This window comes from Coturnix japonica, chromosome 13, assembly GCF_001577835.2.
Source record: "Coturnix japonica isolate 7356 chromosome 13, Coturnix japonica 2.1, whole genome shotgun sequence".
Taxonomy (NCBI): domain Eukaryota; kingdom Metazoa; phylum Chordata; class Aves; order Galliformes; family Phasianidae; genus Coturnix; species Coturnix japonica.
The window spans coordinates 12,655,149-12,681,273 of NC_029528.1; the positions used below are offsets into that span (position 1 = coordinate 12,655,149).

General features: G+C 38.7%; 1 protein-coding gene across 9 annotated transcripts in view; it reads left to right on the forward strand.

Annotated features, from left to right (window-relative positions):
• Window positions 1-26,125, forward strand: part of EBF1 (EBF transcription factor 1) — a 249,148-nt gene that overhangs the window by 207,020 nt on the left and 16,003 nt on the right. For all 9 annotated transcript variants that reach the window (XM_015876221.2, XM_015876222.2, XM_015876219.2 and 6 more), the window contains exon 11: window positions 11,001-11,089. In XM_015876221.2, coding sequence (XP_015731707.1) covers window positions 11,001-11,089 — 89 coding nt within the window. The remainder of the gene's footprint in view (window positions 1-11,000; window positions 11,090-26,125) is intronic.

Here is a 26,125-nt window from a genome sequence, read left to right on the forward strand (position 1 = left end):
GTGTGGGCAGATTGCAGGAGGAAAGGGAAGGAAGGAGAATGACAGGTCTGGGTCATCTTGAATTGAGCAGCAGAATCCCGTGGGAATTTGTTGCCTCTTTTCTCTTGCTTATTCACTTTTATTTTGTGTGACAAAGTTTGGTAGAGAAATGTGATATTGTATTTTCCCTTTCTGTTTGGAGAAAGCATCTACTGGTTTGTAAGTCCACATTTAAGGGTATCGTTGCTGCGTCTTTCCCAGTTTTGGCTAGGATGTGTCTACTTCATCACTAATCTACCACTTGCTACAGGTCAAAGGACTGCTATATTTCTGAGCCTCTGTACACATGCATATAAAGCTTGTTCAGAACCTTGTCTAGGATATGCAGTTAATGCACTTTTGGCCACACAACCACTTATATGTGGCTTCTGTTCAGGGAAGATTGTTAGATCTTCTTTAAGTGAAGGCAAGCATGTCAGTGTTTTAATTTGACACGGACAGCTACAACTTAGATTCATTTTGGATAAGTAATTTTGCCATTGAACAGGCATTGTGTGCTCAATAAGAGACGAGACCTCAAAGGGTGGAAAGCTCAACAGCAACCAAATAAGCAGACTCCACTGGTGGGAGCCTCCTTTCTGGAGAGGCATCTCCATGGTCCCTACACACAACTATCCCTAACATCTGTAAGGATAGGCACTGCCAGCCCAGTGATAAACAAGTCACTTTTGCGTTCAGTACTGAAGTGTTTTATTCTGAATTTCTTGCCCATGTGAAGCTGGTGTCTGATAGCTCTGTGTCTTCTTTGCACAGTAGCAAATTGCGTTCTGTGCCAAAATAGAGGCATACCTTCTAAGTGTCCAAAGCTGGGAGACTGCATTAGTGCATTGCTCTGCACAGACTAATTAGCTCTGGCAGCCAGGTGCTTAATTCTTTGCTCACTCAGGGCTTTAGTGAATTTGTCTACTTTAGTGCATTCTTGCATACTGCTGATGGACCCAGAAGTATATTTATATGTATTGCTTACTGCCTGGAAAGCTACAAATCAGTCACTGGTAATTATGCCACTTCTAGCAAGGTTAATGTTAAATTCTTCCTTTTAGACCAACAATTTGCATGTTGCTAAATTAGATTTTAGCATTCAGATACTTCTTCTCATGTGACACTTGCAGCATCTTTGTTTTGATACCGTTTGTGTTGGCATTGGACTTTAAGGCGTATTTGTATGTCACACATTGGTGTTAGTTTTAAAAAATGATGTCAGTTTTCATGAAATCCTCTTGAAGCAAATGGCTTCTACACAATAATCCACTGTAGTTGGTTTAGGTTTTGTTTTGAAACAGATATAGAAGTACTTTTTTTACACAAGGAAATGGACAATACCATGGCACTCTGAAGGAATTTTATTGATACCTTCAGAGCTGAAAGCTGACTTCTCCTATAGGCTGCCAATGATCCAAAGAAAAGTAAGGCAGAAACAGGCATTAATGTGTGGTTTTAAACCTGTGTGGTCATTTCTGGCCACTGATGGTATCTTTACCTCTTCTACGTAAACTCAGCAGTGACCACCAAAGGTCAGCTCACACTCCTGTAATGAAACTTCATGCGTATGATAACAGTTTCAGCTGGGTTCCTCACTCGCCCACAGCCTCTTGCTTTATTATTTTTTTAATATACAAACTATTGGCTTTATAGGTGAACAGCTGCACCTGGGATATTTTAACTCACATTTTCGTCTTCAGTGTATTACCAAGTGCATTCTAGGTGGTAAATTGTGATGTCAGGAGAGAGGTTGGCTGAGAAGAGAGTGAAATAGGCAATTATTTTTACTTCCTTTTCTCTTTTGCCTGTGAGGCTCCAGTTTCCAGATTAGCCATCTCTCTGTAGATGGGTTTGGAGTCTCCTAAACTAGTTTTTTGGGACAGATCTGCAGAATTTGTTGATTTCTCCGTAATTGACTCACAAGGTGATCTAGCGCTGACAATTTAGCATAGGTCTGCTCAGCCCCAGAGCTCTCATTTGGTCATGAGCCCCTGAAGCTTTGGCTCATTGCTGCCAGCACTGCCCCTCCTCTGCTGGAGCTCACATCCCCCCCGAGCGCAGTGGAGGAGCAGACTTGCCAGCCACGCTGCTGTGCAAATGGGACACTAATGGTTTGCGGATCTGTAGATGGTTAACTGATCTGTGCATTCAATTAAGATGAGTTTCTCAGTTAACAGGCACCCTGGGAAGAAATGAGTTGCTTTCATTTCTGGGATTATGAGCAGTTAATGAAGAAAACATATCAGAATTCTGGCTGTGTTGCATGAGATAACCCTAAAAATGCAGCACAGATTTTCAACTTAGTCGTTGAGCAAAACCCTTGCCAGGTGAGTGGGAGAAATCAATGTGTGCCTGGGTTTTCTTGCAGACAGGCTCACAGGGCTGAATGCAAAGTAGCGTTGCATACAGGGTTGAATTTTACTTTATGCTTGTCTTGAGGTCTATCGCTTTGCTTGCGACTTGCCTATTTAAAATTATAATTCAAACCATAATTTAAATAATATTTACCATATTCATTTTGTCAGACTTAGAGTGTGAGCAGAACATCCAAGAAAGATGGATGTATCAGACTAGAGGCAGAGGCTGGGCTATCTGATGTGTGTATGCAAAATACAAGCTAAGACCCAACTGCTAAAAATGAGTGTATTTTCAGAAGAATTGACAAAACTGTGCTGTTTTACACCAACCGAAGATCTTGGACAAAGTGAATATGAGATGAGTTTGTGCTGAGCCTCGGTGACTAATATATTTAAGAGAAGCAAGAAAAATAGAAAGATTTTACACTTGGTATTCTATGGATCTCGCTGAAAAATTGAAAGGATGCTCGTAGGAATGGTGCTTTATTTTAGGGATTTCCCTTTGTACTGAAGGCTTCCAGAAGGGTGTAGAAGTGTTAGCAAAAGCGGTGAATGACAGTACATCAGGGAGGAAAGTCAGGAAGGGTTGCTTTCACCTGGGGACATCAGCTGTCCATGCTGTTTGCCAGCGGGGACAATTTGTTTGGAATAACACTGTACAGCTGAACCTGCTGCTGCCAGAGCAAATAGCCTGTGTAGAAGGAATCCTACTAAATTTGCAGCCCTTATTTGCAGTCTGTGTTGTTCATTAAGGGGCTGAACTGGAGTTTTGGCACCTGTAAATGAGAAAGGAGGTCTGGGCTCTATGAAAAATATAGACCTGCTCTGAGAAAGGCCCCTGGAAAAGGGGAAGCATTATCAGGCATGAGTTTTTCCAAAGCCTGGAGGAGGGGGCAGACTGAGAAGCCTCTTGTTTGAATTTAACCTCAGAAGATTGCTGCCAGGCAAAAAAAAACAAAGAAGCAGGGTGGGTTTGGTTCAGGCACTACACTGAATACACTTACCCCTTCAGTTAGGAATTATTAAGGATATTTTACTTCCAGTGCTGTTTTGATCAGGATCATTGCAGTCTCTTCAGGTTGGGGGAAAAAATAAGTTAAAATTGTTGTTACAAGTCTGCTCTACCCAGGCCGTGCATGGATGTTTCATCCCATATTACTCCTTGCTTGTTTACTGACCTGCTCATCAACTCATCTGGCTTAATTAATTAGTTTCAGATATATTACTTTTACAAATGGATTATTTTCTTTGGACCACCTCTCTGTAGCCATCTGAATAAACTCAGTGAGGCATTCAGGCTACTACCCAAAGAAAAAAAGAAGAAAGAAAAGTCATGGTTTGCTGTCATTTGCAAATGAGTTGGGAAAGCAGTTAAGGGGCATTTAGTTTGGTCCTGAGGTATGGCTAGTCAGTGCATATAAGGCAAAAGCAATAATGCATCTCTAAACAAGCTTGAATGAGGCTTCTTTAACTATCGAGCCTAACTCTGAAATCTCCCCCGCTGTGAGCCATAAGTTGCTTGTAGACTTGTTCTAGAGAGTAATAAGTATTGTTGTTTAGCAATTGTGTTGTTGAAATTCAGCTCCACTATGTCTGACAGTATTTATCTAAAATACTTTCCCTGGTGCGTGCTCAAGTTCCAGTAAACCGTGTCTTATTGTGCGACCTTTTCATTTTCCAGTGAAAAGGGATCAGCTCGTCAGATAAAAGCTACAAGCCCGAGTACAGGAAAAATGCGTGCTCAGAAAATCCGAGCATGATTGAAAACAAGATGTGTTAAATCAATGCAGTTTATCGCCTGCCTATTCCTGGCAATTGCTGTTCTAAGCTCATTCTGAGCACACACTAGATGATAAAAGTATAGTGTCACAGTGCTCACTGGGGTGTGAGGGCAGGGAAACATGTTTATCAGACAGACTGGTGTGATTTTTTTTTTTATCCTTGATAACAGTTATTGTCAAAATTTTCATGGAAAAAAAAAAACAACACCAACAACCAGAACATTCAGAGAAGCAGGTGATATCTCTGCTGCTAAAACCAGTGTGCTGAGACCTCTCCCATTACGCATTTCTGTTTAAATGTGACGGAATAGCAAACAACAAGCCTGTTTTAATTCTAAACAATTTGCTGCATCCTCAAGGATACAGCCAAAACGGTCCTTCAGCTGATGAGTGAGTTGCCTTATCATTACTCCGTGTGGACAACTCAAAGCCAGTGATCAGAAATAAAGATGTTTGAAAACTCTAGTTTTCTCCAGGGATGTGAGCCTAGTTGCAAAGAGGGATTCAAGACTGAAATTAAGCTTCACAGGAGGTCAGTCCCTTCGGAATGCTGTGCTTACTGCACCTAGGCACAATGCTTCTCCTTTTCATGATTGAGTTCTACCTATTCTTTTCCCTGAATCCCACTTGCAGTGATTTTGGACGCTATAGCTGCTGTCTGTCCAATTTCCTCTATTGAAGATTCTTTTTGCTCTGACCATAGTGCACTTAAAGTCTACAATGCTGAGAAGCAGCCAAATTTAGGCTAAGGTGCTTTATAATAGGAATGCCTTTGGTGCTCAAGCAGGACACTGGATTGTTCATTTTTATATACCCCGGTAATCTTTCGTGTTAATAATTTGAGAAGAAGATGAGAAATGGGAGTGTTGAATGAAAGACAGATGCTTTTTACATACCAACGTGTTGCAACAATGGTTTTCAGTAGTGTTGACCTCAGAGGAGGTTGTGAAAGATAGCAGAAAGAAAAAGCTTATATGAAAGTGTTAAAGGCATCTGTGTGTACGTTGTGGAATGTGAGGAGTCCGTGCAAAGAAAAAATGTTGAGAATAAGCATCTTAAGAAATGAAAGAAGAGGTTACACGAGGTGAAGTTTTAGCATTTCCTATGGTACATCTCTGCATCTGTTTCTGAACCAACAGTTTAAAAATAAATGCAGTGTCTATTTTTTAAATGCTTTTAAGTAGACCTAAATATAGTTCTTATAGCTAACCATCATCACCCATTATTTTAAATGTTGGCCTCCATGCATTTCTTTTTACCTTTTTGTATGGGTACTCATTCATTTAAAAGAAGCTGTTATCCATTGAGCCATTCGCAGGAAGGTTTTTGCTGCATGCTCATGAGTTACCAGAATGTGCCCGACATACAGCAAAATAATCACATGTAAAAGTTTTTGGTAATGACTGCTAAAGATACATCAGTTAACCCAGGTGATGAGACAAAGTAACCAACATGCATTAATTTCCTTCTGACCCTCTATATGCACATCCCCAGTGAATCCTAGCAGCCTGCTCTGACATTGGTATGCTTCAATTACACCATCTGAAACTGGATTCTGTTTCATACTCCCAAAAGTCCAAATCTTCCCCATTAGACAAGAGGTCAGTTTAGTCAGAAGCAGAAGAAACTGTTGACTTTTTTTTTTCCATTGCCAGGCTGCAGGTAGCTAAGAGTGAGCAGAGCTGATGTATTTAGGGAAACCAATGCCTGATCCGTGCTAGACAGATCCAGTAATTTCATTCCATAACTTTCATAAAAAAAAGAATTGGGCTCAAGACATGCATTTCAGGCACCTTCAGCACCCCCACTGGCTGCAGAGCGTGGGCCAGGTGGGCAGGGAATGACTCCTCTGGTTCTTAGTTGCTGGAGAAAAATTGTTATCAGGAGGAAAATATCACGCTGTCTATCATGTTTGTAATAACTCTGATGAACACAGTAGTGCTGCCTCAAATGCTGGTCTATTGCATCTGTAGTACAAGTAAAGAGCAGTCACTAGGAAAGCTCAGGAAATCTGGGGGTCATGCTTTTTATTTGACTCAGCTCTGCATTTTTCTTATTGCTTGGCATATGTATGTGGTGTCTGTTTGGACGTGACATGGCAGTAAAGCATGAGCATATTTTATATATTATTTTGAATATTGCTATCTCTATTTCCATTAAAACATGTGTCATCGTGCTGCAGTTTGATGTTTAAGATGGAAGTTCAGTGCACAAGAATGTGTTGAAGTGAGGGAGTGCAGAGACCAGAAAAGCAAGGAAATTCTGAGTGAGCACTGGAAGGGCCTTTAAGCTCCAGCCTTTCAGTGCAGGCTCTCGCTGTCCCACCCGCTTCCGTTTTCCATTGCTTGTGGGAATAAACACTCCAGGGAAAGGCAGTGGAAAGGAAACTTTATAAAAAGCAAGACAAATTCACAACAGCAACAAATAGCTCAAATGCTTGCATGTTTTCACTTAACAATCTTTAATTAGCAAAGGAACAGTCTTTGCAGGGAGATTTGCAAAACAGGCTTTTTTTCGTTTGGTGATGGGGTTTTGCAGTTTTTTTTTCTTGCTGTCCTTGTGAAGAGAGGCAGAAAAGGCCACTGAGTATAAGAGTTGTTGAGTTAGGTTTGCTTTCAGCGTGCCACGTCAAGGAAGAGAGATGGTGGTAGAGGTTGAAATCTGACTTGTTGGAGTAGAGTCTGTGTGTCCAGTAGAACTGAAGTCCTCAGTTGCCCTTGATTTGCTTTCAACTGTTTGTTCTCTGTGCCTTCAAGTGTTCTGGCCCACTTTAGTTGCTGGGCACAGACATGTTAAATCTGTTTCCAGCCTTCATTGCCATGACTGTGCTGCAGCTTTTTGTATGGAGTTTTTCATAGTCTATTATGGCTATGAGGTGTTGAGATGCATCAATTTGTGTGTCTTGGATGTGGGACTTCTAATTCCTCCTTTCCTGAGAGTTTCACTTAAATCAGTCAAGACCAGATTTCACATCTGGAATAGGGACTGACAGACCTGTGGACACAAGGCCAACTGGTTTGTAACCTTCAATCTTTTCTGTTATTTGAGTCCCTTCTCTCTTCTTGCAGCCTTTTCACTGGAAAAGCAAATGGGAAGTTCATAGGTCTCGGAGCTGCTTTCTCATTGGTTTCGGGTCGAACAGAATGCAAAAGAAACAAGGGCTGAAAAATAAAAGGAATAAATGAAACCATGAATGCATGGGAAACAAATTAACTGGATATGGTTTACGTTCTGAAATATTTCCATAATGCTTCTATGTAGTGTGTGTTTATTTTTCTTTGAATAATAATGTTAAAATGTGTCTAATTCAATTACTCTCTGCCTTCACTGAATGAGTTTTCCTTGGTGAAGAGTTCTCCTTCCCTACCCCAAGCTACGAATTCCATATGATATTTGAACAGGTCCTTTTAATTGCTGATATTAAGTGTCGATCATTCTGCTGTAAGTTGGCAGCGTGGCCAGAGAAAGAAATTCCTCTCTCATACATCAGACAGTCATTCAATTAACAACCAAAGCTTTATTGACACAGTAGGAATTCATTATGTGAAATATTACAAAAAGGCCTCCACTGACTAGTTTAAAAGAAAAAAATAGAGGGAGTCTTCTTAAGATGCTGAATTATCTACATATGGTTATTAAAATTATTTGTGCAGAGTATGAAATTATAGTTACAGTGCAAATGCTTTTCTCAAAGGTATAAGCAGTGTTTCTGTAGAAAAATAAGTTGGACTTTGAAAAGATGAATATAACGTACACGTCCTTATTTCCATTGATGTTGTGTGTTTTCCTGATTAAAAGCGTTAGATGTTAAGAGTTATGGCTTTAGACTTGCTGCATAAAGAGCTCCGTGGCTTATTCTGTTAGAGTCTAATTTGAAAGAAAGTTCTTCCTCAAGGGTTTCAGGAGTAATTCATAAAATGGTAAGAATAATAAATATTGTGCCTTAACTCATACACTAGGATAGATAGACAGATTTCGTACACCTGGGTGTAATTTTAGCTAATTCACACAAGAGACAGGCTGAAAGTTTATTGTTTGGAGGGAGAAAAATGGCTTAAATCTTGTATTTGCAAAAATGATTATATTAGCTTAAATGAAAATGCTACCCTATTAATGGCTTCAATAAGCTTTGCATTTGGAAAAGTATTTTAATAAAAAGTTACCCGAAGTTTACTGCAACTTAAAATATGTAAGTGAGGGAGAAGTACTTACTTTGATTTATATGTCTTTTGGAGGTGTAATTATTGGCTTTTTACTCACCTATGTAAAACAATGTACTTTTGTAAATGGATTTCTGGCCACTTTACTCCTTTTTTTTCTTTCTTTTTTTTTTTTTCCACATAAAAAGTAAGCACTGTCAATCAAAGAATTTTAAGGTTTATTTCCTCTTTAGAAATGATTGATAGCCTTTTAGATTTACAAGTTGACAAGTTAAAGGGTTCTATTGGTATAATTATGTACTAAATTCACAGTCTTTCAATTTAAATGTCCTTTTAAAACCGTGAGATTATCATACCTGTATTTTGAAAAGTGGGCCAGTCAGTTTGGGTTGGTATACAAATTGCTTCCATTAGCCTTGGGACCTATTTGAATTTAATACACCTTTTTAAAGTTAGTAGTACTTTCAATAGTACTTTTAAAATTTAGGGTAATGGGAATGCATTTTAAGTACAGTATGTGTTAGCTTGTTTTTAATGTATGGATGTCAAGAACACAAATAGAGAATTTGTATTCCTTATTGATTCTTATTTCTAATCAAGGGAATAAAAATGTTCTTTGGATTAGAGCACTAGGAAGGCAGTCTCACACTCAGCGGGGACAGAGGCAAAGCCTTGCATGAACCTGCTGTCTCACTGGAGATGAGAATATACTACTTTTCCTTTGGAGATAATGATATGGGAACTGGTTTGACCTCAGTGCAGAATTTGGGGTTAAATATTTAAACAAGAATCTTTGCATGAGATATGACTAATTACGTTTGACTTGGGATGAGGAGCGGAGGGTTGATGTCATTCAATCTGCGGTTCAGGCAGCTAAAGATTTATTTTTTTACATTTATTTACTATCTTTAAAATCTAGATTGAAAGGGTTCAATGGTTAGAGACTAATGAGTGATCTTTGACAACAGGAGCTGTTTCAGATCCACTCCTGCAAACTGCAGCCTTCCAAACACACCCCTTCCCCATAGAGTACACCAAACTGAAGCTATGTGAAGCAGAAAGTATTCAGTGTCTCTCAGAGGATGCTCGATGCCTTGTGAGATCGGACCATAAAATTAACATTTTTTTGGTCATTTAGTTCAGAAAATACAGGAAATACTCTGTGGATTTCGAATGTGTTGAATGTGTGGGAAGATATGAGAAAATCACGACTGTCTCCAGGGGGATTTCAGAACTGGCCTCCATTTATAATATTGCAAAATTTAGTAACTACTTTCCCAAAGGATGTAAGGGGAAAGTGGCCATAAACTAGACTGCATTAAGGAAGAAGCACATATGACAGAACCGTGCAAAAATCTTCTAGCATTCATAGGATGCTCTGAAAGTAATGCCTCCTATTTCTTACCATGGACAGTACAACAGATACAAAGGAGTACAGAATAGTGAGCAAGAGGCTGCACTTGTAACGAGCTGCATCAGCAGAGATACTCACGGTCACTGTTACCACTGCTGTAAGACACCCCCAACTACTGCCTCACTGTTATTGAAACTACTGTAGTGGGAAAACTAACTCACATTTTTTTTCACTGAAGTAAAAAAAAATGTGGTGATAAATTGCTGTGGAAAGTTTTGTTGTCTGTGTTGGCACAGGAGGGTCGTGATGCACTGCTGTTCAGAAGTGCTTGAAAATGCTTGACTCTTGTTCTTGTTCTCCAAAGCACTTAGGAAATTCTGAGCGTGTGTTGAAGTCTCACTAACATCTGAGTTTTAAAGCAATCATATGACTGGAAATATAGCTAGAAGGTCATTCAATGCAGTCTCCTGTAATTACAGGCAATCATACAAAAAACATAATATGCTCGAATTTGCTTTGCTGAAAGCAAATGAGTTTAAGTATGGGCTTACAGATAAGCATGTGCTTAAAGGCTTGGCACAATCAGTGCTGTGATTAATGCAGGCAGGCTTTCTCCTGAAGATTCAAGTGTTTTACCTCCATTCTCTCTCTCTCCTCAAGTTTACCTGTTTTACTGGACAAGGGCTGGGGAAAAATGAGGTAAAACCACAGCTGAATTTTTACAAATCATTACATCTTTTGGAACAGTTAAGTGCTGACTGGGGCCTGATCTGGGCTGCTGAGTGCAGTAGGAGTTACATCTTCATTTCAGTGTGTAAAAAATAAAGCCTCTGCCATGATAAATGTCTGTAGTTCACAACAGAATTGTATATGATCATTGCACATGCATTGTATAAAATGTGTAAAAGAGTCTGAAAGAAGAGAGGCTCCCTTAGAGTTACTGCTCTTGTCTTCCCGTTACAAAGGACCTTTCTCATAACAGGAAAACAGGAAAAAAAGATAAAACATGAAACGTGGGGTGCAAAGCATTTATCATTTTAATTTCATCATGCCTTTCAGAAATAATAATTGCTTTCTGTTTGGTAGATGTATATACAGCACTCCAGATTTTGTAGAGACCTTGTCATAAACACTCAAGGGGGAGGTTTGTGTTGAAGGTTCAACTGAAGCCTCAAAGCCAACCTCCCGCCTGGCTTCATCATCAGTGCTGATTTAAGAAAGATGAAATTTTGCTGTGTTCTGTCAGTGCAGTGCCAGTGGCTGCAGTGCAGTGGGGTCTGTTTGCTATGCCTTTGTCACATCATTGTGTTGTTTGTTGTTGTTTCAGCTCTGAATGAACCCACCATTGACTATGGTTTCCAAAGGTTACAGAAGGTTATCCCCCGGCACCCTGGTGACCCCGAACGCTTGCCAAAGGTCAGCATCAAGTTTATCATTTTATTAAATATGGCAAAACTGTTCACTGCATGTTTTTGTTTGAAAGTAACCCCTACTGAATTTTATGCAAGACTCTGTACATGTAACGCTTTGAGTTCAGTACTCAGCCCATTTAAGTTGAAGGTGAGTTCTGACCAATGAAGCACAGTTCTCATATCAAACTTTATGAGACTTCTGTGACTCTCTGAGTCACCACTGACTCAAACAGCTCCTGCCTTTCTTAAAATCAAATCTTACTCTGTCTTCTGAATTACCTTATAAAGAGCACGTTTTTGATTGGTACTTTGGAACCTGAGCAGCTTATTCATAGCAGAATGATGCTTCTTGGTTTTAGTAACACAATAGTGCCATTATACTTTTGAGTTCACCATTGATAATAGCAAGTAATATGGGTCTTTAGTGAACATGCATCTAGTGCTGCTGCACCGGGTGTTGTTTTAAGATAATAATAGTAGCAAACTGATTCATTTCAGGATCTCTGAAATAATTAGAGCAATGTGTAGTGAAGTGATTTTGGTGTTCATTCACACTGAAATATGTGGGAGATGTTTTGTTGATTTCTTTCATGTAAAAGCTGGGGGAAAAGTTTACATGGCTTCCAGACTTATACTGTGACATGCTGCCTAGGTCTGTGCTCAAATCTGTTCTTGCTACCTGTACTTTCACATAATCTTGCTCTGGCAGAACATTGTGGATTTGCTTGAGAAAAGGTGGGGGTATTAGAAAAAGATCTTTGGTGCAGGTCCATAGACACTGAGTTATTGCTGTGTGTGACACTGTGAGCTGCCACCGTTCACTGTGTCTGCTCTGCCACGATGGCTGTTGGAGTGTTAGTGCCTGGCAGGCAAATAGGCTGGGTGTGCATGCTGAAAGAGCACTGCCTTCAAGTTACGAACAGTAAGATGTGAGTTTGCATGCCTGGGACACAGAGCGGTGCTTTAGCTGAGAGCTCAGGCCAGATCCCTCAAAGAATGCAAGTTCAGTGTAGCCTTTGTAACTGAGTAAATCTCCTGACGTTTTTTTCTGTAGCTTCCTAAGCTGTATGTATTGTCAGTTGTTGTGGACTTTGATTAGTTAATGTTTCTAAGGTTGCTAAAGTGAGAAGAGACCACTAACACTGCAAATTACTTTATTTCATGATAGAAATTAAATTCAGTATGTGATTTTTATTTTACTTTTTCTTTGCAGAAGCATTAAGTCTTTTATCTTTGCTTAGGAAGGCTGTAGGCTGTGGTTTTGAGGTTGATGATGTGTTGTCCTTCCCTCTTACAACCAGAGAAACATGCTGCCCTGGAGAGTTACATTCTACATTGGCTCTGTTCATCCTCTACAAGCTGTCCCTTTCTCTGACTTTTGGACAGATTTGCAGTAGGACTTCCTAACACAGCTTTCATCAGATTTCTCTCTAGAGATTCAGTCCTTTCCAAATAAAGAAAGCATCCTTCTGGAGGTGATCTTTCAGGTGTATAATGCCACCAAGAAGGCACACAAAGAGAAATTGTTCCTTAGAAAATTAAAGACCAGCCTTCATTATGCCCCGGATATCTGCAAGACCAAAATAAACACTTCAAATTTTCCCTGAATCCAATATTCCAATTGGTGAGTGGATATTTGCAGCTTTTGTTTCTAAATGAGGAAATTGAAGTAAAATAAGACTGAGAATGTGCCAGGTTGGGTTATGCACCTGGATGCTGTAATGCATCATGGATTTTCGCAGTTATTGAGCTGCCTTTCAGATACCCACAGTATTGAGGGGGTCTCAATAATGTGGTTGGGTCTTTTAGTTTTGTTGGTTGATTTGAGCTTTTTTTTCCCCCTCTGGTATAGGAAAGCAGCCATGAGGCTGTACACCTGCCTTTTTCTCATTCAGACTAAGACTGTTCCCACACTAATAACTATACATTTCTGCTATCTAGAGCCATAAGGCATAAAAACATGCAGTAGAAAGCTTCATCTGTCTCCATATCGTGACTCCAACATTTAGTAGATATTTATGGATAGGATATGAGAAAGAGAGTTAACACTGAGTCATCTGTCCCCTCATATACCCTCTTGGCTTAATGTGTTTGTTCTGAATACATTTGCAGGACAGATTTCCAAGTCTTTAAATCATGAGAAGTTGTATTTGTACAGGTAGAAGTGCAACTGATGGCCTGAAAGAAAATGTTACTACTTAAAGAACTGAACAAACTTAGGGAAGAAACTGATATCCATACACAAGGTTAGAAGGATGAAGAGCACTTTTTTTTGTCTTTGGGTAATTTCTTGTGTGCAGACACAAAAGCTGGACCTCAGGCTCAGGACTCATTAATATGCCATGCACAGAGGCTGAATGCAGCGGGGGTTAGGGCACGTGTTGACTTCAGCATTTGAGGCACCGCTGGTTCAATTCCCAGCATTGCTTGCTGGCTCCAGAATCATAATCAAGGACACAGTGAATCTGTGCTGGGTGAGCACTGCGCAGCGCTCTTCTCCATGTCATTAAACCAAGAAGGGTTTTGGCAGAATTCCACTATAGACAATTTGCAGTGGCTGCTTAGCAGAGAGTTGGAAGCCATATGGCTTCCACAGTGGAACCATGGTCAGGGAGGGCAAACGTGAGAGAGACTGAGATTTAAATATAATATCCCCCATTTTCCCTGTTGTCCTGCCAGTGCATCATCACTTTCTGTTTCTCAAAGACCTTAAATGTTATTTGTTAAAGAGAAAAAGCACATTCCTGTAATTGCTCTTTGGTTTTGTGGCCCTTATCCCATTGAAACATTACTGATGAATTAGAGTGATTTTAAAACAGAAATGGTTACACTGCTTGGGCTCAGAAGGGTATGCAGTCAGTCCTTCCCATGGACCAACAAAAAGATTCTGCTGTGTGAATTATCCCTAAATTCAGAAGAGCTATTGAGGCCACCAAGTGCATGTAAGCACATGGTTTGCTCCAGAGCTTGGAAGTTAGCAGCTAGATTTGTGTCAGCAGGCACATTTCTGAAACCTCAGGCTGTTTTAGAAGTCTGATCTCCTCAGGTTTTCCATTATTTTCATAACGCTTGGTGACTGTGCTTGGGATGAACTTACTTGAAATGCTGGAGGTATCTGCTGGAGATAGGCAATGAACAAAGCCAGATTTGGAATTTGTATCTTTTTTCCCTTTGCTTCAGTGGCCAAATTTTTGTGGAGAATGTCCTCCTGTAGTCATGAGACAACTGAAAAGTAGAGATGAATTTCAACTAGAAATGCAGTATACAGCTTCTGAAGGAAAAGTGGTGGGAGCTGATGTTGGCAGCTGGGTTATGGTGTTAGAGTCCTGTTCTTCGTGTAAAGAGCAGATGAGCAGTTCAGGCTTGTCACTTGCAGATGTGCCTGTTTGTACATACACAAAGGCACAAACACATGCACCAGGAGAGATGAGCAGTACAGAGGTGGTGGGATTAGCACCCAAAGCTTGGAGTGAGATGAAGTACCAGAAGAATGCTGGGTTGTATAGTCTTTCCTTTCTAATACTGACAGGGAGCAGATCAGATCAAACAAGAGATCTCTTGGGGGGAACTGAAAAGACATACCATGATTAAGAAATGGTGTTGTTATCCTGAAGGATTGGGCTGCAGAAATCCTGCCTGTGTAGTGTATTTTGTGTATGTGCACACAAATGCACAAGAGTTGTCGGTTCTTGTGCTCATAAGTGCGGTGGGAATCACTAAGAGTTCATATCACAACAACATGTTCAATCTGTTTACGTTCATTTATATAACCATCCTACAATCCTTATAATAAATCCCTGGCAGATACGCTGATATTCTACAACCTTGTTAGAACTCCACAGCTACAGTTGTAAAACAGTTTCAACTGTGAGTTGGATTTGAAACACATCCATCCTAGATGATTTAATATCAGTGATTCCTCTTTATATGCAATTCCCTATAATTTATTTGCCATTTCACCACTCTCACAACTCATCACGTGTATTTAAATTAAGCACACAATTGTTTGCTCTGTATTCAAGAAGCAAGTCAGAGCATCAACCCATTCTGTGAGTTCAAATCTTCTCCTTCCCAATCTGCTGCTCAAGTGCACTCTCCAGGAGTTCCCTCATCCCCCCTGAAAGGGGCCTTTTCTTCTGGTTTCACCACTTTCCCTTTGGCTCCTTTCCTCTGGTCAGTCATTAGATCCCAAGACATATCCCAATCCTCGTTAGGGCGCTAATAGAAGACAGGTGGTTATTAGGAACCAGTGGCTGGCAAATGCAGTTGTCTTTTCCCTCATGAAATCCCAGAGCTTTGCCCTTTATCCGTCATGACATGGGAATTGTTTATATTGCAAACAGAGGTTGGCTGTGAACGTGGGTGGGTTGGCCCAGGCTTGCTAGCCGAGGTTAAAATAGCAATGAAGACAAAGCAACTCAGGTTTGCTACTTCGGTCAAACAAAATGGAAATTCCCAAATTGATCTCCATCTGCTCACCCAAGATATGATGTTTTCATGCTATTTTAACCTAAGTTAGCTAATTTGAGCTAAGGAAACATATCTTTGTTTTTGTTCCCCCCAGTGTAACAAGAGGGTTGTTAGAAAACTTGTATACCAAGTATGAGCAGGAAGGGGGAGCATGTGAAGGAGAGTTAATAGAGTTCATTTGTGTGGCAAAGAAAGCATGAGATGCGTGTGGTGGTTTCTACATTGTGCAGTAAATCTTGTCAGAAAGTAAGACCACAGCTAAGGTTGATATTATCCTTATAAATTGTATTTTTTTCACTTCCAAAATATTTGGGCATTTAGTTGGTAGAGGGTTTTGGTTTGGTTTGGTTTTCAATTGATCCTATTGAAAATATTCAGGTTAAAAGTTTGGGCCATGAGTTTCAAAGCTAGTGAGAAATAGATGACCAACATGCCTGCTGCTGCTATGGAGGTGCCTTCCACATGGGGTGCAGTGTGTCAGGTGAAGGGGCATGTCTGAGAATTGCAAAGTGTCCAAGGTGAGACAGAGCTGAGAGGCAGAGCCGCAGCGCTCACTGAAGGGCAGAGCCTCGCGCCATCGGCTGGCAAGGAGCCCTTTCCTTTGTGAAGGTCAGCAGCGTGCGTGCACATTTCAGTGAGTTTTCTTTATAAGTGGGTCAGCATTTACTCAGCAAATGATTAGAGCAGATGGTGTAATTTAGAATCTATGACAAAACTTTTAATAGATCGGGGCTAACATGATGACAAGGAACTCTTGTGTTGTTCTACGTTCCTGACTCCTGCTTTGCCTTGGGGTAAAATACATGCCTGGGATTGGATTTTCTATACTGCTCATTCCATCCGAGCAGATCAAACCACTTGTTTGAGCATTGTGTAAGAGCAATCCTCACCTTTCTCTATTCCTGTTTCCTTTGTTGTTACCATTTTAAAATGCAACAATGAATTGATGGAGGCAGAAAGGCACTAAACAGGTAAACATGGTCCCTTTCAGGAGCAGAGGTTTGAAGGAATAAACCACAATTTGAAGAAAGTAACAAAGGCTGCATTTGTGTATTTTGCTCCGTGGAGCTGAAAATATCTAGTAAATTGATCCCGTGGGAGTAATAAATACACATTACTTTATCTTGTACTTCATGTCCTATACCCCTGAGCCTTGATAGAACAACACCACTTAATAGACTTAAAAAAAGAGTAATTACAGTCATTGGTTGTGTGATATTTCAGCCCTTCCAGCCCTGCCTGACCTTCTAATTTAGCTCACCGTGTCTAACTAATGCATTTATATTCATCTTTTATGAAGCATGTGCAGTACAAAATTGACTTTGCAGCCTTTAGCAGGCTGGCTTACTAGGTTTAGGATCTGGTTAGTACAGTGTACAGTATAGTATATGTCCATTTACAGCAGAATCTAACACGCATATGGTTCTGATCAACTATTACTTTTTATTCTTTTGGAAAAAAGAAGGAAAAAAAGAAATTATTCCACTTCATCCCCCCTTCCTTTATTTTTTTTAAAGCTTTTATTCATTTCAGCATTATTTACAGCTAAACATGCAGGCAGAAAGATGCAAGCATTTTAAAAATGATTACCACTAATGTTTCTACTTGTCAGAAGTGCTTAAATTTTCCTGCACTTTGTCTAAAAACTTAGCACTTTTACCTTTTAAGAATTACAAATTTATAAGATCTTACTAGGCTGATTTACAAACACACCTGACAGTTGGTGATGAATGATGTTGCAAAATGTACAATATGTTTCTCTGTCATTCCTGTGCATGTATATATTAAGGGAAAGATTAAGAAGAGAGAGAACCCCGCCCCCCCCCGAAAGAAACCCGTGAGTTAGAGAGCACACAGAAATCTCTCCTGTGTTTCCCCATAACTTCCTGCTCACTTCACTCATCCAGTAGAGCACAATTGTTCTCTGTGCATTTTCTTCCACCATATGGTATCCTCATTACCATACACTAAGGGTCCATATGGGGAACTTGTGAAGTGAACTGTATTCATTTTAACTGCCAGATGAGCAGCCTTTTGCTTTGCAAGCTTAGCTTAAGTCATCTGCTGTCTTTATGTTGTTATGGCAACACAGCACCAATAAAAAATTCTAATCTACTGTAAGCGTCTGGGATCACAGTGTTTTAAATGCTCTCCGTAACTGTCCTCTAAGTGAAGATGTTTGTTCTTGAGTATGACAAAGGGTTATTGTCTATTCCAGCAGGTGGCAGTAAAGAAATTTTCTTTAAAAAATAAAAAAAAATTAAAAAAATCCCACGCCTCCCCCCCCCTTCCCCCAAAAAATATATATAGATATATAGTTTATTTTTTATCCCTTCTCTCCCCTCCAAGTTGAAAAGTCACACAGTCATACACCACAGTGCGTCCTCTGTGTGTTCTGGGCATTCTGATGCTCAGAGCAGAATTGCATGCGAGGCATTTTAAGTTGCAACTCAAAAACTAAAGATAGTGAAGTATGAACCTGTAGTGGCAGCTCATGTCCTTTGCTGACAGAGACTCAAGTACCACTTCACCAGGATTCAGAAGCCTCCATCTCTGTGCAGCTGTTTCTTCTTTGGAGTTGTTCAGTTACATTTCTAACTCCCGATTCAAGCACAAAGCTAATTAAGACTATCTTATCATAATGGAAGCAGGCAGCAGCATCCTTAAATATAAATCATTTTCACCTCCGCAGGCCACATGATACGTTGCATTTCTGTCTCTCTGTCTGTATTGAAAGTGAATGTTTGTAGTCTCAGTTCATCAGTTCACATTAGCCTCATGCTGAATATTTAAACACAGAACAATTTGAACACACCATGAAGAGAGACAGTGACTGCACTTTCACTTGGAACAGCAAGGGCTCATCTAATAATAATTTAGTAAATCAGGCATTTAGTGGCTCAGTTGCACGCTGCATTGTGCCAAATAATATTCTGTTCAACTGTAGGCTGGTAACAATGAAATTCAGACTCCAGTCACGTGGCATTTCTTTGCTCAATGGAGAGATGAAATGGAAAATCACCCTCCCAATAGACTGTTTGAACATAGTGATTTATCAAAAATATAGCAGAGTGGCAATATAAATAGGATTTGGTCGTATGTGGTACAATCTATTCTAATTAGGCTTCTTATTGGTTTAGTTTCTACTACACAGATTCTGTGGTAATTCAGGAATTACTTTTATATATACAATAAGTTGAAAATGTGAGAAAAGAGGAGATAAGCAGAGTTACCACGTAGTTTCTGTCCTTTAAGGCCCAGTGCTGTGGCATTTATCACCAGACCATTATTGCTGTACTTCCAGCCCTGGCTCCGTCTTCTTAGGAGCAGTGGGGGAATGCAAATGCTGCCTCTCCTCATCATAAGGTGCCATGTGTGTTAGTTCATAGCATGAAAGCAGTATCAGGTTAATTTCTTTTCCCTGTTTAAGGCTATCGGGGTTTGTAGGAAGTGGTAATCTTATGAATATATATTAATAACTAACTGCTATAACTGGAAAAGGAAAACAGACAAGCTTTGGGGCACACGCGCCTTGCTTCTTGCATGCTGACTGTACCTTTTTTTGCCTGCATCAATGGGTCTAATAAAAGATATTACCTCACCCTACAAACTTGCCTTGGTTGTAACCACAGACCATTGTGAATTCAGCCAAACTGTGACACGTTAAGGCTGTTTCTGATGAAGATAGAGGAGAGAGAATATTTTCTTAGAAAGTGTGTTGTGAAGTTTAATTGGTTCCCATTAAATTGGTGCTTTGAGATCTTTGAATGCAGGGCACTGCAGAAGTGTGAAGTAATGTCTATAATCTCACCTAAGGTTTCCACTTCTAGCCCAGTTTTAGGTGTTATGCAGTGGTTTATGTGGTGATGTAAAAGTGATTGTGGTATATTTCTCACAACAAAGTCCAATTGAGCAGCAGAAAAAGCATCCTTCTAACCATCACAATGCCATTTAGCAGAGAGCGCTGCAAGCAATAGGATGCCTGTTGTCGTAATTCTTCTAAGAAATAGAGAGCTTCACAATCTGTACTTAACTGCTGACACTTGAAAACTCAAACATTTTGGTAAAATGAATCAAGCAGTAATGTTTCTTTTATGAGACCTCCTCACGGGAAGGGAAGGTTTGGCACCATTTGGAGATCAGGCTCAGTGATCCATCATAGCAAAGTCAGCTGTCCTGGCGCGTCTCATAGGTCACTCGATCGAACCAGTGGCTCTTACAACTATATTATTGCTTATGGAACAGTAATTGAGGCTCCATGGTTAAAAATTACCTGGTCTAATAGGCAGTGAACAATTTGCACTCAATACAATTATAAACCAAATCATTCATTTCATAACACTTGGACTAATTTATTTGTTGACCTTTTAATATCCATGGCTCTTCAGTAGTATTAACTGCAACTCAGACAAAATCTCTTGTTCATTTTACTTTCATTGATTTTTTTTTTTTTCCATTGAGGCAATAACAATTGTTTGAGTACAACCTTTTCTTTCTGTTGCAGAAGTCAATCATATAACTTATGTTGATATAACTCAGCTGGACTGAAACATCCTCTAAGTACAATAGCAAACAATCTCATGCTACTTGTATAAATATGGTTATGCATTTCAGTTTTGTTTTAAGGAATGTTTTAGAATGTATTTCTGACCATAGATGACAAATGTTATGCTTGCTGAGAAGAAAATGGAAACAAAACACAGAAGCATTTCTTAAAGCACTGCCACATATATATTATACTTTCTTTTTTCACATATGGGAGATTTGAGATACAGAAATTCTGAAAGTTGTCTCTGTTAATTTCATCCTTTAGGAAGAGCCAGGAGCCTTCACTAATAGTGCTGTAATCATAATGTCATCTGGACAGCATCTTGTCTCTTGAAATCCTAACACTTTGTAGAATAGAGATGCTTAATTTTTCCTGTGTGAGCTTTTGACAAATAAAATGCTTGCAGAAGTATTATTTTATACACAAGGAATAAATATTATTAATGTTTTGGTACTCTGAATTTTCTTTCAGTTTTACAGCTTTAAAGTAACTCTAGAGCTAAGAGTTTTTGATGATCAAAAAAGTTACGGAAATATTGATGTGTTTTGAAAAATAAGTGGTGAATTTTGAAGCATTTCTATAAGACATGTTGGTGCAGTAACAGTGTTAATCTTGTCCCTCCCCACTCAAAAAGGAGCCCTTAGTGCACAGTTAAGTATCTACTTTTGCATTATGAGGGTACATAGAGAAAGATTCTGTTATCACAGTGAAATGTTGGATACGTTTAAATTATTCCATATAAGATACTTCAACATTTATATTTGTTTTGGGAAATGTCAGTTCACGTTTTAAGGAAAACTATTAATAAAACAGTGTCAGGTGAAAATATCTTTTGTTCCTGGTTTAAAAAAATGGATTTTTTTTTTTTAGAACATGCGCTTGGAGGCATTTCAGTGAAGTGGTCTTTCTGAGCTAAAGCCTCTTTGTGCAATAAAATACTGTAAGTCTTTTGAACACATAGTTATAAAACATAATTGTTACACATTTGGCATTTTATGCCTCCCTAGGAATAACCGCTCGGTATCCACACCTAATCTATGCTCTGTCTTTTCATTTCAATTGGGTCTGAAGTGGTCCTTCGTTGTAATGAGAATGCCCCTTTCCAGAGACTTCTTTTAATTATACCGATGATAAAATGTAAGTGAAAGTAGTCATTTGTAGAGGTTATGACTGAGCAGTGTTTTAGCTGTAATACTAAAATCTACCTACGTTATTTCAGTCTCTATTTCAACATTTTTATGCACTCTCTCTCCACAGAACAGAGCGGAATCTCGTTGTAGGTCAGATTTTCAACGTGTCTTATTTTCAGTTTTGCTCCTGCTATTAAAAGTAACCTGAACTCTCAATTTCTGGCTACCGTCGCTTTCCACCTATACCAGCAAATACTCATTATTTGACAGAGAGTGGCAGCTTCACAGATCTTAATGATATGCTGTCTTTTTTTTTTTTCTTCTCCTCTTCAGTCTTCATTAAAACAAAATGCAGGAGGCTCTTTAATTAATTTTATATATGTGAAAGTGTTTTTTTACAGAAAATATCTAGTTTTTTGTACTCTCAGCAGATATTTATGTGCATAAAAGCACTGATAAAAAACAATCCTGAAAAAGAAATCGAGAAAACACACAAATACAATTTAAACTTTAATTACTAGATAGCTCTGCTGATTGAATTCAGATGACATTCTTGCCTTGCAGTACCAAACATAATTATATGTCTTTACAGATAAAAATGCAGTCAAGTGAATTATGCCACCCAATACATTCCAGTTCTGACCTAATGGGAGAACAATTTAAAAGGGATACAACTTGACCTGTGTTTGTAAATTCTTAGTGCATATAAATGATAGGAAATAGATACGAGCCTGTCTGCCAAGTAAAATGTTTTGCACTATTACAATGTATCTGGATATCTGCATCGTACCACACAAACAAGATAAATAAATAAACAATAAAGACAAAGAAGCACAGACAGTATATAATCTTTTTTAATCTCTGGTATTCTATGGAATTTTTCTAATGGGTACAAGAATATGGTCTGCAGAGTAAAGCTTCTAAAAGAGTCTTTGCAGGTCTTTGAACAACTGTCCCAGAATGTACTGTCTCTGCTCATTTTACCGAAGTCTTTTTAAGTTTACTTAAGTCCAGACCCTTCAAATAATTCAAAACATTTTTCTTCTTCCATAAGGGGACTTTGACAACTTTCCAAAAATATATGGGTATAAAATGGCCAGAAGAAGACTGTGAGTAATAACTTTTCTTCCCCTCCCCACCCCTTCTTACAACTCTCATCTGCAGCTGTTTTCAAGAAACAAGAATGTTAATACTATGGAGAGCAGAGGAAGAACTATCAGAAAATCTTATGTATGCAAAACCAAACCAAACCAAAACCTCAAAGCTCATTAGAATCAATAATGAACATCTGCTTTGAAAGAATTGTAGGTGGTGGTAGAAATGGTTTGGGGTAAATCTTCAAAATGATTTGCTTGAGACTCCAATCTGAGATTGCTCTGTGAGTGTTTCCTTGTTTGTTTGGCTCACAACTGCAGGTAAATGTGGCATACAGGGAAAATTTAGAGTATGAAACGTGCTAATGTTATCTATTGATTGTTCATATGCTCATGGGTAAATCAGGATAAGTTTTTTGGAGCCTAGATGGAAGGGGATCATATGAGTCAATGTTAACTGGTGAGATAGGGATATTCCAGTAAAAACAGGTGGCAAAGACTTTTTTTGTTAACCAGTTCTTTTTTTATTTATTTTTGACTTATGCATTCCTAATCTTTTATAAATAATTTACTTTTTCTCTAACGACTCATTGGATACGAAAAACTAATTGCAGTATAGGCTTTCATAACTAAGAAAAGTATACGCAGGAAACCTGATCTTCACATTCATGGGATAAAGGCTGCAACTTCTTGAGCAGAATGAAAATGTGTTTCCTTTTATGATCTTGCTGTGTTTCAAACTGAGAGGTTCCGTACATAGATTGTCACAGTATGAGCTTGCAAGATTGTCTGTGGAAAATGCTATAGAAGATGACAGAGAATTTGCTCAGTTTCTTAATGAGAGTGTTAGTGAGTCCCAAATATGACTGACAGCTACCAGCTACTTATTGAGGTGTTGTAGATGTAAGATACGAGAATTGAATGTAGTAGTATCTACCAATCCTGCCCAGTGAGCATGGTCTCATGAGCTGAAAGTTAACAGCTCTGAATAGTTCTAGCTCTAGAATTATAAATGCCTGTTTCTGGTGAATTTATCTGGAAAAAAAGAGGCTGATACTTTCTATTTGTGACTAAGTACAGGAAATCAACAGGAGGAAAATAGGGGTAACATAAGAAAGTCGCAATTGCAAACTTAGAGATGATCACTACCATTTTGTATCTTCTTTTGTTAGCAGTGTTTCCACTGGATTGTTTGAATAGCATGTGTTTTCTCTATTGGTATTTATTTATCACCTTTGCGGTTAAGAGGTATTTTAATCATCAGTTCTCAACATTTATGGCAAGATGCCTGCTCACATTTGCACTTCGGTGTTTGTTCTTTCTGCAGGCTTTCTATATTTTATTTATAAGGTTGGCTCATTGTGGAGCAGGTGGTAAGGTCATGCATGACTGTTTCTAGCGCTGCAGACTTAGGCTGTGATTTTCAGTTTAGGTGGAAGCTGATGAGACTACAATGGCTTGGAAACGCTATGGTTCTATCAGCCATTTTAGACATATTTTCTGGAAATTGCCATTGAAATTGGGTAACAGGATTGATTCAGTGCACTACCATATTGTAGACAGCAGTAAGCTAAAGGATCCTTTTACCCCTCAAGTGAACTGTGCTGTCTTCTTCTCTCATTTTTCCTTCTTGCCTTTGTGATGTCTGTATGGCATTTACTCCTTGAGAATTATTGAATCATAATATTTGAAAACAACTGTTTATTTACTAGAGAAATTTTCATCTTTATTTGAGTAGAAATATCTTTTTAGTTAAATTGTCCTGTTAATTTATGCTTCCCACAAGGCCAGCATAATTCCCTCTGTTTTACAATTAATGGAGAATCTTTACATTTTGGATGGCTTTTATGAGTCTTTTGTAAAAATATAATAGCTGAAGATGATACAATAATGCAATGCTCCCTGTAGATACAGAAATATGTGAGTCACTGGACATCCTGAAACTCTTGTATGCCACAGATCTAAATGCCAGTCATTTATCTTGCTATCTTTCCAAATATTTCTACCTAAATGTTACCTTTGCCACTACAGTTAAAAGAGGTGTTCACAGTTTTATCTTTTAAAATATATTGTATATAAAAACGCTGAGTTTAAAACTTGTTTCTAGTACATATCCTTCATTAGTATATTGAATGTTTCACCCATTGTAAAAACAAAAGAAAAGTTTGAGCACAAAATACTGTAATCTTCACTTGAAGTAGAAGAATGCTACCTTCCCAAGATGAAAAAAGGAGTAGGAGTCTCATTTTCAGTATTTTGACTCTGCAGAAGTGGTTCTTTTTCTTTCAAGCAGCCTTGAGAGTAGAAAGTTAGAAGGCAGAGCCAGGAGGTCAGACAAGAGAGTCAAGGAAGTATGAATGACATCATCATCCCTAAGTAGCCTCTCAGAAGATGAATGAGCTCTCTCTTGTATTACAATGCTAAAGAGCATTAGAAGGTGATATGATATCTAGACAACACATAAGATAAATGCCTCACAGCATGCTAGAACAGCTTTCCCCCCACGCCCTCCACAAGTACATAAATCCTTTGGTGGTCTCAATAATACCACATGTGGCTGATGAGTATTGTGTATCGTGGTCAGCTTCTTCTTGACAAAATTCATTTAGATTTAATAAGTACCTTAAATACACTAATTTAGTTACTAAAGCTGAATAACTAACTGTAACTCAAGATACCCTTTTGCTGACTGGGCTCACAGTACTGCTGGGACACAGAGTAGATTTTTTTCACTTGTCACCCATTGAAAAATAAGCAAATGTCAACAGCAGAGAGATCCCATATTTTTTAAAGCTGCCAAAAAAATTATTCATCATGATAAAACTTGACCAAAAATGTGTTTGCTGTAATGGCATAATATACTTGATGTGCAAGTTTTGTGTTATTAATGAATTCCTGATGAAGGGAATGCAATTCACAGTCAAAACATGCAAAGATGCTGTAATGTTCAAAGTACATTCAGTTGGAAGTGGATTTCATCTGAATTACAGTCTTTGTGCTTTAAAAACAGCATCATTCTCATATCCTGACATAATCCTTTCTACAGTAATTTTGGAATACACAAAGTCACAACAGACTGTACCCCAGCTCTTCTCTTGCTTACGTAAACATTTGACAGAAATATTGGTTGCATTTTTGTTTCAGAAATTAAAAAAAATAATAATAAAAAAAATAAAAATCCTGTAGTAGAAAATCAGCTTCTGTTTGGAATATAAATGGACTCTGAATCATTTTTGTGTAACTGGGGGGCAGAATTCTGATTCACCATATTTAATCTCTAAAATAGTTTATGCTCATTTTGATGTTTTTGTTATTTGTATTGAAACAAAGTCATGCTCATTTGAAAAAGAATGCCAGACAAGAAGATTGTCACTTTGCCTCAAAAAAAAAAACCAACAAAACTTGTTAGACCTTTATTCCAAACAAAATGCTGTCAGACTTTTTGCATTCATAGAAAAGCAGGTCTTTCTTGATGATTACCTCCATAAATTAGATATCAGCTATAGTCAAACTCTGTCTCTTCAGAAAACATTTCCACCAGCATATTTAATTGGAAGGGTCTTACATGATGCCCACCTCCTGCTAAGAAAATCTTTGGTTCTATGATGAAGGCAGATAAGAATTTCTGTGAACAAAAAGTATATTGAAAAACAGATCTTGAGCTTCTGTAGAGATTTTTACTCATAGTACGCGTGTTTCTCTCACTTTTTGATGTCTGTCTGCCGCTCTGTCCACCTATCTGTCTGTTTATCACCATTGCAGTGATAACATGAAATATCAATTGGATTTTAAAAGAC